The 12,904-nt window shown below is 32.3% G+C and overlaps 1 protein-coding gene across 3 annotated transcripts in view; it reads right to left on the bottom strand.

Moving 5' to 3' along the window:
- The window catches only part of LOC137625065 (serine-rich adhesin for platelets-like), a 111,314-nt gene extending 98,665 nt beyond the window's left edge, over positions 1-12,649 (bottom strand). Inside the window, exons 1-2 of one of the 3 annotated variants that reach the window (XM_068356005.1) lie at positions 12,546-12,649; positions 6,646-6,985 (exon numbers count right to left, since the gene is read on the bottom strand). In XM_068356005.1, coding sequence (XP_068212106.1) covers positions 6,646-6,752 — 107 coding nt within the window. In that variant the 5' untranslated portion in view covers positions 6,753-6,985; positions 12,546-12,649. Of the gene's footprint in view, positions 1-6,645; positions 6,986-12,543 lie in introns of all 3 variants that reach the window. The other 2 variants (XM_068356011.1, XM_068355998.1) reach the window with 2 other exon arrangements.
- Positions 12,650-12,904: the final 255 nt, after the last annotated feature.

The raw sequence follows: 12,904 nt of genomic DNA, 5'->3' as shown, positions 1-12,904 counted from the left end.
TTGACTTATATTGTAACTTGAATATTTTGTTTGAAGATTTTGTTGATTTATTTTATTACTTGAAGATTTTCAACGCTTATTTTGATACTTGAATATTTTCGTCGCTTATTTTGGGACTTGAGTATTTTTGTCGCTTATTTTGGGACGAATATTTTCGTCGTGTATTTTGGGACTTGAATATTTTCGTCGCTTATTTTGGGACTTGAATATTTTCGTCGCTTATTTTGGGACTTGAATATTTTCGTCGCTTATTTTGGGACTTGAATATTTTCGTCGCGTATTTTGGGACTTTGATATTTTCGTCGCTTATTTTGGGACTTGAATATTTTCGTCGCGTATTTTGGGACTTTGATATTTTCGTCGCTTAATTTGGGACTTTGATATTTTCGTCGCTTATTTTGGGACTTGAATATTTTCGTCGCTTATTTTGGGACTTTGATATTTTCGTCGCTTCTTTTGGGACTTTGATATTTTCGTCGCTTATTTTGGGGCTTGAATATTTTCGTCGCGTATTTTGGGACTTTGATATTTTCGTCGCTTATTTTGGGACTTTGATATTTTCGTCGCTTACTTTGGGACTTTAATATTTTTGTTGCTAATTTTGTTAGTTTAATATTTTCGTTGCTTATTTTGGTACTTGAATTTTTTCTTAGCTTACTCTTGTTACTTGAATATATAGTTCACTAATTTTGTTATTGTATATTTTGTTCTCTTATATTGTATCTTGAATATTTTGTTTGAAGATTTTGTTGACGTATTTTATTACTTAAAGATTTTCAACGCTCATTTTGTGACTTGAATATTTTCGTCGCTTATTTTGTTACTTGAATATTTTCGTCGCTTATTTTGTTACTTGAATATTTTCGTCGCTTATTTTGTGACTTGAATATTTTCGTCGCTTATTTGTTACCTGAATATTTTTGTCACTTATTTTGATCCTTGAATATTTTCGTCACATATTTTGTTACTTGAATATTTCCGTCTCTTATTTTGTTACTTGAATATTTTTGTCGCTTATTCTGTTACTTGCATATTTTCTTCGCTTAATTGTTACTTGAATATTGTCATAGCTCATTTTGTTACTTGAATATTTTCTTCGCTTATTTTGTTACATGAATATTTTTGTCGCTTATTTTGTTACTTGAATATTTTCGTCGCTTATTTTGTTACTTGCATGTTTTCGTCGCTTAATTTGTTACTTGATTATTGTCATCGCTTATTTTGTGACTTGAATATTTTTGTCGCTTATTTTGTGATTTGAATATTTTCGTCGCTTATTTTGTTACCCGAATATTTTCGTCGCTTATTTTGTTACCCAAATATTTTCGTCGCTTATTTCGTTACCTGAATATTTTCGTCGCCTATTTTGATTCTTGAATATTTTCGTCACATATTTTGTTACTTGAATATTTTCGTCTCCTATTTTATTACTTGAATATTTTCGTCGCTTATTTTGTTACTTGCATATTTTCGTCACTTAATTTGTTACTTGAATATTTTCATAGCTAATTGTACTTGTACTTGTACTTTGAGGATAAGCCTTTGCAACGGCTCCTCTATTCTTTTCTTTATATGGTATTGTCGTTTGTCACTTGATGTCTTGTTTTATTATTTTTTCTTATTTTCCACAGTTCTTGGATAAGATTTTTTCTGCTTTCTATTTTGTTTTTATCACAATTTCTTAAACAAAGAATGTCCGCTATTATTTCACGTTCATTTTCAATATATGGTTGATGTAATAGTGTGCAGTTATTTCTTGTTTCCTTGTACATCTCGCTGTGTAATATAAAGTGTTCCAATGTTTCTTCTTCTTGGCCACACATACATTTTATATATTTATTTTTGTATCTGCCTCTCCAATTTAGATCTAAAGTGTCTGTTCTTGCCTTTATCAACAGCTTAGTTTTTAACGTGTTATTAAACCAGTTAACTACTTCTATTTCTTTCTTATAATGCTTATATATTCTTAGTGTTTCTTTCTCTTCCATTTCCGACTTCCACATTTTGGTGTCTACATTTCTTACTTTCTCTTTCAATTTTGCAATAGATGAATATTCTATTTCTGACAGATTTACGTCTACTATTTGCATGTATTTCTTTAGTTTCTTCGTAAATTTCGTCTCTTGGTCGTAGAAATGGTGTAGGAATATCTCTCTTAGCAGCTCATTACTTTGCCTGTCTAGAAGATGCTTCACCAAAAGGATTTTGGGTTTGATGTCTCTTGCCTTGGCTGAGGAAGCATCGATCTCCGACCTCAGTGAGCTGCTAGCAGTGTATGTTGGTAGCTCTAGAATGGCTCTGTACATTTAATTGTTAATCTTTTGGAAAGTCTTTAATTCTTACTCTGTGTATTCTAGAATTTCTGCTGCGTGAAGAAAAGATGGCATTGCAATTGATTTCCAGAAAGTTTTTCCTATTAAGATTTTATTACAGGCGTTGGCAACTGTTGAGTATATCATATTAGCATAGTGTCTGGCTTTTAGTACGCAGTCATTTTTTAAATCTTTGAAGCATTCTTTCTTGTTATTCATTTTTATTCCTAAATATTTCATACTTTCTACTATCTTGATATTTTCAATTTCTTGTGGGTATTCTTCTTTTCTGTTATATATCATTATGCTGCTCTTTTGTTTATTTATTGACAGTCCACATGAGGCTGCTGTTTCTGTCAGTATGTTTATTGTTCTCACTGATTCTTCAAGGCTTTGTGCAAGCATGAGTCCGTCATCAGCAAAGAATAGTGCTGCTATCCGGAAAAATTCATCTCTATAGCCAAGATTTTCTGACTGGAGCTTTTCTATTATTATGTACGTGACAAACAGGAACACTATTGTTGAACCATTACATCCTTGTCTAATTCCTGAGGTTATTTCTATCTCGGTTTGTTTATTGTTGTTGAGGAAAAGTTCTGTGCGGTCGTGAGAGTATAAACTTGCTATTATTTCAATGATGTTGCAATCAATTTGGAATTTCATTAACGGTTCTATCAGATTGCCTGTATTGATGGAATCAAAGGCTTTTTGGAAATCAATTGAGATTACAAAGAGCGTCTGTTTTCTTTTAAAGCTGCTTTCAATACAATATTTTAATAGGTAAAGATTATCTGTTATTCTTATTTTCTTGGTGAATCCTGCTTGATGTACATTTGTTAGGCCATTCTCGTTTAGGTGTTCTTCTATTTTGTCTCTTATAATGCCCATAAAGATCTTGTATGAAATGTTTGTTAATACAATAGGTCTAAAGTCCTTAACTGTAGGCTTTACTATCTTTGGAATTAGAATAATTTTAGATATGCCCCAGTTTGGATTTTCCTCCCCATTTTCCTGAATATACTTATATGCCTTCTTCAGTCCATTTATGCATATTTCGCTATCTTTCATTGTCTTGAATATTTCTGGCTTAATTCCATCAGGCCCAGGAGCTTTTCCATCTTTGACATTTGTATTTGCTGTTTTATGTCTATTACTGTTATTTCTGCTTTCTTCATTGATGTAATATTTCCGGGTATCACTGTTGGTACAGCGTCAGCATTTTCTCTTATGATTTTTGGTATCGTACACATGTTGTCAGGTCCTAATTCAATTCTTAAATCTGAGAGTCTGTATTCCTCACTTCTTCCTCATATATCCTCCTCCTCTCTGGGTTTCTTACTTGAGTAATCGAGTTTTCATGTTTCTGATAGATGTCCCAGTATTGTTTTAACTCTGCCTCTATTTTTTTTTTCCCTCCAATTTTACCACCTTGAATATCATATAATTCAATTTTGGGATTATTTTTTATTTTTTTCTCCTCTAAGCTTCTTTATATACATATATAAGCTTTTGCTTCTGTTCTGAGCATGTTTTATTTCATTTGTTAGTTTTGTCTCATACTGAGTTACTGCATCATTCGCTAGATTTGGACTTTTTGTTTTTGTTGATATTGTCTTTCAAATATTTCTCTCTCATGGTCATCTGCTGCTCCCCTTTTCTTCTTATTATACCTTCGTCTTTTACTAATTTCTTTTTTTATGCTATGTGTAAACCATACAGGTTCAATTTTATCAATATCTATGCATCTCTTCCAAAATTTTGTTTCCATTTCTTCTACTGAGATTTGATTTGCTTTTTGTTCAAATAGTTCTAGCTGACATTCATCTATTTCACCGATTTCTTTTTCAAATCTTTCTAGGAATTATTTCTTTGTCTCTTCATTAAGCTTCATATAAGTAATTAACTCTCTCTCCTTTCTTCTGGGGTTTGCCTGATATTTCACCTTAAATAGGGCTTCTAATAAGTGGTGGTCTGACAGATCAAATTTTAATTTGTTTTCATCAATCAACATCTTTCGGAATGTTTTGTACATTAATTGACTGCATAAGATGAAGTCAATAGAGCTTTTTTGGTCACCCCTACTCCATGTAACCTCACCCTCACAGAGGGGGTCACCGTTCAGTATTACCATATTGTGTTTTTCAGCAATATCGAGGACTATGCTTCCTGTTCTGTCCAAACTTTGTTGTCATATAAATCCTAGGTGTCCGTTGAAATCCCCTAGAAGTATTGTTGGTGAATCTGGTAAATTTTCTAGAATACCCATAATATCCAACTTTATTCTAACATTTCTGTTGTAATCTGTTGTATCAAAATATGTCACAATTAACTGAAAGTTGAATTCAAATCTTTTACATGAAGCATGTAGTATGTTGTTATTTTTAATCATTTGTTTCTCCACATGTATGTGCTCTTTCTTATACAGTATCATAATTCCTCCTCTCTTATCTCCTTTATCCCTTACTGATATTGTGCAACCTGTGTTTTCTTTGAATTTCTGGTTCTGGCAACTTTGTTTTGTTTCAGTGATACAAAAAATTGTGCATTCATCTAAGAAATCTTCCACTTCACTAGCTTTCACTTGTGATAATCCTTGTATATTTATCAGTTTTATGTCTTAAGTTTCTACATTCTTCTACATTTCGTTACTTGAATATTTTCGATGCTTATTTTGTTACTTTAATATTTTCGTCGCTGATTTAGTTGAATTATTTCTCCGCATAATTTGTTACTTGAATTATTTCGTCGCTGATTTTGTTACTTGAATATTTTCGTCGCTGATTTTGTTACTTGAATTATCTCGGCGCTTGTTTTGTTACTTGAATATTTTTGTCGCTTATGAGTATTTTGTTTGAAGATTTTGTTGACTTATTTTGTTACATGAAGATGTTAGAGGCTTATTTTGTTACTTGAATATTTTCGTCGCCTGTTTTGTTATTTGAATATTTTCGTTACTTATTTTGTTACTTGGTATGGTCTTATCTAATTTTCTTGGCAGTAATTTCAAGTTTTATACTGGGTCAATATATCCAAAGTTGGTCCCGGGGCAAGCAGTTATTGTGTTTCCTTATTGGCATCATTATTTCTTTCCCCGTAGATTTTGTTATGATAGTTGTAGAAACAATAATAGCAGCAAGAATATCAATATCAATTACCTGTAGTAGTAACATCTGTGATATTCTTGATCATTCTTATTACTAATGATTGCTTTCAAGATAGTTAATCCATCATTTTCTTTTGAAAGACGATGCCAGTTATTTATGCTTTTGTTTACAATTGGATATATTGCTATTGCTATTCCTGTTAAGAAAAATCACAAAACACTTGGATATCCCTGGACGATGTGCTTAAACACACTTGTTTGACAAAATGTAAAAACATTTTGCTGTTGAGTTGTAACTTTTATTATGCCAGGTCTTTTTAAGTTTTTCGAATGAATTAAACTTCTTGATGCCTAGAGAAGGATGTTAGTAGATTGCAGCACTAACAAATAGATCAGACATGAAGCTCTCCTTGCGTGAAGAAAACATTATTTACCCTCCGGCTATTTGGAGAATTATCTTTGGCTTCACAATCCCCTAAATTAAGGTATCTCTAAATTTACAGGGTTTGCTGGAATTGTTGCCACATTTTACGTCAAAGGAAAAAAAAATACCGATGTTAAATTTAGTTATAAATGTATTGTTAGTTCGTCGTCGTTATTCTTAGGGAAAATTTAGTCACGGATTGCCAGTCTGAATAATTAAGGCAAAAAGAGCTGTAATTTTTGTTTATTTTTACAAATTTATTGCCTAATACTGATATTTTTTAACAGTCGATATATAGTAGTTTTGGATGTGCTTCACAATGTGATAAATAAACGAAACATGAACGTGTATGTAATATAAAGTAGACCAAGAGTCTTGAATTGTGTAGTGGGAAATGTATGATATTCTTAATGTATTTCCTTGCTTTTTTAGAAGCACGGGATACGGGGATGAAAGTATTAAAATTGAGGGAAATAGACGCCATCATAAGCAGCTGGTCTATTTTCATCATACTTTGGATCTTAGTTGAAAAACAGTTAAAAAATTTCCCTATCTGAGAGAAAAACTAATGCTAAGAGAGAAGGAAAAATTAAGACATCAAAGGACTTTTCAACGTTGACAATCATTTTTAATCATTTTAACAAAATTACGACATAAGCTAGGCAACCATTCTTGCCATTTTGTATTTTTATTTAGTGTCTAGTTCTAGCATTAATGTAATAGCATAAGATAGTAGTATTATTAGTAGAAGTAGTAGTAGTAGTAGTAGTAGTAGTAGTAGTAAAAATGTAATTTCAAATACTTACTCAGAATCTGAAAGTTTACTGTCTTGAGCCGCATCCGCTTTCTTCTCAGGTTCTGCCCCATCTCCTTCCTCGTCTGAGTAGAATATTGTAGATTCTCTCCTCTCCATCGTTATTTACTATCTTCTCCTCCCCCTTTGTGACGTCATATGACCCAATCGATATATCTGAATCGTACTTTTCACTTTAGTCCTCCGGTGCTTTTTTTTTTTTTTTTTTTTTTTTTTTTTTTTTTTTTTTTTTTTTTTTTTGGTTCCTCTGATTTCTGATGTTCTTGTTGTGTCAGCCACACATCGATGTGTATTAGGATATGGACTAGTTCGTTATATAGTGAATGCTAGTCCTTGTAATATTAATATTAAACACGTAAGTTTATCAATATTTCTTCATAATGGTCACAAAAAAGACTAAAAGACTACAATGTAGCCTAAGCGTGGTTAAATAAATGTGTAGCTAGAAATGGTATGTGAATACAGGAACATAGAGATCATTGATGCTGATGTTTACGGAATTAGAGAATGAAAGGTAAATGAAAAAAATGGAATAAGGGATATGAAACTTTGGAATATATACATGTGTATATATATATATATATATATATATATATATATATATATATATATATATATATATATATTTATATGTGTGTGTGTGTGTATTACGATAGTATATTATTATCGTTACAAGCCAAAATCCAACCCTAATACGAAAAGAAGAATTATAGAATCCCCTGAATTTTAGTAGTGAAAGCAGGCAAGCAAGTTAAAGTTAAATCATTGAAGAGAGAAATAAGGTATATGACAAAAATTGAATAACTAAAACAAATAACCCATAAACCATAAAAATAGACTATTGTTAACCTTCTCAACCGAAAAGTATTTGCGCATAGTTTTATACATCAGATGTTCAACTGATTCCGTTATTATTATTATTATTATTATTATTATTATTATTATTATTATTATTATTATTATTATTATTATTATTACGAGCTAATCTACAACCTTAGTTGGAAAAGCAAGATGCCATAAGCCCAAGGGCTCCAACAGGGAAAAATAGCATATAATTAGACATCTTCCCACCATTTGTCCATCAAAGGAATAATATTTCTAGAATACTTTTTTGTATTGAACCCCATTTAAAAAAAAAAAATAAAAAAGTCTTTAGAAATGAATCAAATAATACTCCATGGATGATATTTTAGTCTTGGAAGATCTGAATATAAAAGATGATCCGAATTATGAAAAATCTTGCACGGCATGCTTGATGAGCGGTTTCAACGATGGCGCCACAAATTAACATAAAAGATCCGGGGTAAGAAATTCAATTTCATTCATGTTGGTAAAACATTCCTTTTAAGAAACGGTAGGCTCATCATGTTCATGTAAATTTAACCAATTTAAACAAGAAAGATATCGAAAAAAGTAATAGTATTCTGATTATTCATATAAATGTATCTTAACAGGAAATATAACATATCTTATACAGCCTCCTTGTGTTAATTAACATCGAAGTTAGATTGTAATGAAAAGTCATTTCAGCTATACTTAAAGGTCTTATATGCCATAGGTATCGTAAAAATCAATAACATAATCTATGGAGTTTTACTGTAAATTAATATATGGAGCAATTTTTCTTAATTATTTGACAAATTCTATGTTACACATTGAACTGTTGCGACTGGATTTAGTTCATAGAAAATCTATTCGTTGTTCTTAACTGTATTTATTGTATTATATTTCTAAACTCTCCAAGGATAGTAAAAATTAATTTATATCTATACCATGAAATTATATACTAAACATATTTGAATGTATTCCATGTACAAGCATAGTCTTCTGTTAAGAAATTGTTTCAATTAATGATTATAACCTGAATTGATTTGATATAGTGTTCATTCCAAGCAACTTCATTATAAATTATCAGTGGAAGCAAATTGTATAGTGAAAGACATAAGTTGAAACCATATATATGTATATCTCTACAGGTTACTGTCATTTAAAGATTAGACATTTTGAAGGATTCTCTCTTGATATTCTTGACATTTTGCTTTCACCAGTTTTGCCAATCTTTCCGTTTCACGAATGAATGTCCTACGGAATGATGTTAATGGTTTGAATTGTTCAAGGCAGCAAAGTAATGCCTAATGTTTACTACTCTTATAGATGTTCCATTTTTTTCCAGGTGAATTTCTATATATACTATATGTTCTATATACAGAATATTTGTATGCATTACTAGTTTTTATGATGAGAAATGGTGTAGGGAGATTTCTCATATTTCACACGTTGGAAAATTTAGCAATTTAGCTAATCATGCTGTGCTCGGTAGCGACAGTGTGTTAAAACTTAGGTTCACAATTGCTTGTATTTTTCTTCTGAGGGACTTGCTGGGAATTAACGTAGATTGATATTGAAACGCATAACCAGCTAGAATGAATTATCTGGCATTTATTAAAACTACCTTTTTTTTAACACTTTAAAGATTATTTTACAGTTTCTGTGAAAACATAAATATATTTTCTTGTCATGAACGTTGCCTGTATGTTCAATTAATGTATATCAAAGTCTATTTTACCTTACATGTTTAGGATCTTATATTTTCATTTTTAGTGTCGTTCAAGATTAAAGTCTAATTTTCTTGTTGGCTGTGACTGGACTGTTATCCCTAGTTAGGGTAATTTCTTGAATTGTATGAGGATATAAGATGACGCCTGATTTTATCTTAAATTTTATTTGTTTGTAGAGACCAGAATCGTTTGGAAATTTTACTAAACCCTCCACACATTAAATTTTTAAACTGAAAGAATTCGTTTTTCGGGTAAATACTTATAGTAAATTCTCTCTCTCTCTCTCTCTCTCTCTCTCTCTCTCTCTCTCTCTCTCTCTCTCTCTCTCTCTCTCTCTCTCTCTCTCTCTCTCTCTCTCTCTCTCTCTCTCTCTCTCAAAAAAAAAAAAAAAAATATTTCATAAGAAATATAGATAGAAAATTTCAGGTGGGCGAAGTAAAAGAATTTAATACAAGATGGAAGAAGTAGAAGATTTAATACAAGTTGGGTGAAGTAACAGATTTAATACCATGTTTTCCACTCCCCAAAAGTAATAAAAAATTTTCATTAATGCTCATAACACATCTGCTGTGCGGAAAAATAGGCAAAGGTTTTCATACGTTTTAGATGTGGTAGCCTCTGACTTGGTAAAATATTTTGCCAGGAAAGAAGTTTCCGTTATAGGCTGACAATTCGCCACTATGGTAACGACAGACAGACAGCTAGTGATGGATAGAAGGTGATTAATTGTGTTTTATTATTATTATTATTATTATTATTATTATTATTTGCTAAGCTACAACCCTAGTTGGAAGAGCAGAATGCTATAAGCCCAGGTGCTCCAACAAGGAAAATAGCCCAGTGAGGAAAGGAAACAAGGAAAAATAAAATATAAAAGTAACGACATCAAAATAGATATCTCCTAAATAAACCATGAAAACTTTTAAAAAAACAAGAGGAAGAGAAAAAAGATAGAATAGTGTGCCCGAGTGTACCCTCAAGCAAGAGAACTCTAACCCAAGACAGTGGAAGACCATGGTACAGAGGCTATGGCACTACCCAAGACCAGAGAAAAATGGTTTGATTTTGGAGTGTTCTTATGGTTTGGTAATCTCAGTGTTGTCAGGTGTATGAGGACAGAAGAGAATATGTAAGAATATGCCAGACTATTCGGTGTATATGCAGACAAAGGGAAAATGAACCGTAACCAGAGAGAAGGATCCAATGTAGCACTGTCTGGCTAACAAAGGACCCCATAACTCTCTAGCGGTAGTATCTCAACGGTAATTATTGGAGATGATACCAAGGAGTTCCTTATGGTCGGGTAGATTTTTTTTCATAGATATCTCTCCGCTGTTGTTTAGCTGTATCTATTATCAGGGACACAGGAATTACGCTTCGTTTTGGTATCTTTTTTTTTTTTTAATGAATGGAAATTGAGGGAATACATCTCTGCAGCATTAATGTTAATTTTTATAAAATTCCTTCTTTTCCTCATAATCACCATGCTATAATCCAATCCACCCAATTTCCAATTTAGATTCCATGTCCGTAGTATCATCGTATGGGCTTACAGAAACAGTCCTTAGTTTCTTCAAGTTTGTAAACTTGCCTTTTGGACAATAATTTCACCTTTACACTAAGTGCATGTAAATATTTGGTCGTTTTCTTGGGTAATGTCACCTGGCACTGTTTATCTTTTCACTTCGTGACCTCTCAGTCTTGTTTTAACAGTTGGTAGGCATTTGTTCTTTTAGCCAGGCTAGTATTTATATGCTTAGACACTATATTGTCTTTCCTCACATTTTCTGTTGTTCCTCCATGAGATATCTTTGTATTGTAAGTATTGGTGTCTATGTAATACTCTTACATACTGGTGCGAGTATATATATATATATATATATATATATATATATATATATATATATATACACATACATACATACATAGACCTAATTACACCGTGTACATAAATTTGGAAATTAAATAATATAAGAATCTGGACCAGTTTATTATATTTTCAAGGCCTTATGTAGATTATGTCTTGAAAATTCATGAAACTGAATAGGGTTCACATGATGCATTATTTTTTCTTGTGAATATATGTATGTGTGTATATATGTACATCTATATATATGTGTATGTATATATATATATATATATATATATATATATGCATATCTGTATGAATGTACATATATTCTTTTTCTCATTAGAAGTTGCCTGGAGAAGTGTAGCGCCTTCACTGTACGATAGGCTTTCTAGTCTTCAATTTAACCTCCAATCCATCTTTCTTTTTTATTATCTTGCGATTCAATGTCTTATGACCGTTAAATTGCGCTGAATGGAATCTCTTCCCTAATTACTTGTTCCTCTGATCTAAGTTCTATGGATCAGGTCTAAAAGGGAACGTCCTCTTCATAGGAAAAAAAGAAAATATATGGTCACCTCCATCATCTTGATTCTGTGATTGTTGTATCTTTGTTGATCGCCAGAGTTTTGGTGGCCTATTGGAAACGTCCGTGTCAGGCGATATGGCGGACTGACGTTCGAATACCGCTTAAGCCTGATAGTTTCTTGAAGTGTCTGGATTTTGAGGAGCCTTATAGGTCTACCTTCTCAGTCATCAGCAGTCAATGACTGGTCCTAACTTGGGTGGAGAGGGTCTTGGGGGCTGGTCATATGCATATATGGCTAGTTTCTTGGGCATTGCCCTGCTAGCCAGGGTATTGTCACTGTTCATTGCCTCTGCAATTCATGAACGCTTTTAAACTTTTATATGGTTAAAAACCCCATATTAGTAAATGAATCTTGGTTCTTGCACCTAAGACTCATCAGCAGATAGTTAAAATCGTATATACCCGTTGGTATGTCACTGATCTGCTGTATTAAGGACTTTTATACATTTTAATGAACAGTGTACAGTATATATATATATATATATATATATATATATACATACATACATACATACATAATTTAAATACCCGCCAACAACAAATTCAGCAGTTTCCAGTCCACTGCAGAAGAAAAATTTGAGACATGTCAATCCATGTGTGTATGTTGGCCAGTTTTCATCACCATGCTAGCCATTGCAGATTGGTGATGGTGGGAGATTTTTGTCTGGTCACTCACTGTAAGCCAACCTAGTATGGGCGGCCCTCACTAGTACGGCTTTCCTGATCATAGCGATATAAGTTGACGTTAACCTTTTCACAAAACATTAGTAAAATTCATTTCGGTGTTTTCAAGTTTGAGAGCTTATTCCCTAAGTCAAATTTAATATAGAATAGTAATACTTGATATTGTTTCACGATCTCTCATGTTAGAAAATAACGAAGATAGTAATTTACACCTCACTCTCCTTGTTTTCGCACCAGCTACACAAACTACATCGGTCACACTACACTTCCCCGTGATAAACTATTCGTCCACAATCGCCACGAATAACACCCACTTATCAGGGACACATGGGGGAGGCAAGCTATTGTTCTCTGGCACGATCTCTTACTTTCAGGAACAATGTTTACTTGCTTTGTTTTTTATGCGCACCTGATGGTCAGAGATATGGTTGATTAACATGTGCGATAATATTACTCCTGTACCATTGTGGTTCATGTTCGGTGGTTTTTATTTATCTGTTTATTTGATGATAAAATAGCTGTCACGGTATGATTACGTGATGCTACCACTAAACGGAGGTATATTGTTATA

This window comes from Palaemon carinicauda, chromosome 2 (genome assembly GCF_036898095.1).
Source record: "Palaemon carinicauda isolate YSFRI2023 chromosome 2, ASM3689809v2, whole genome shotgun sequence".
In the NCBI taxonomy this organism is placed as follows: domain Eukaryota; kingdom Metazoa; phylum Arthropoda; class Malacostraca; order Decapoda; family Palaemonidae; genus Palaemon; species Palaemon carinicauda.
This window is presented reverse-complemented; position numbering and strand designations above follow the sequence as displayed.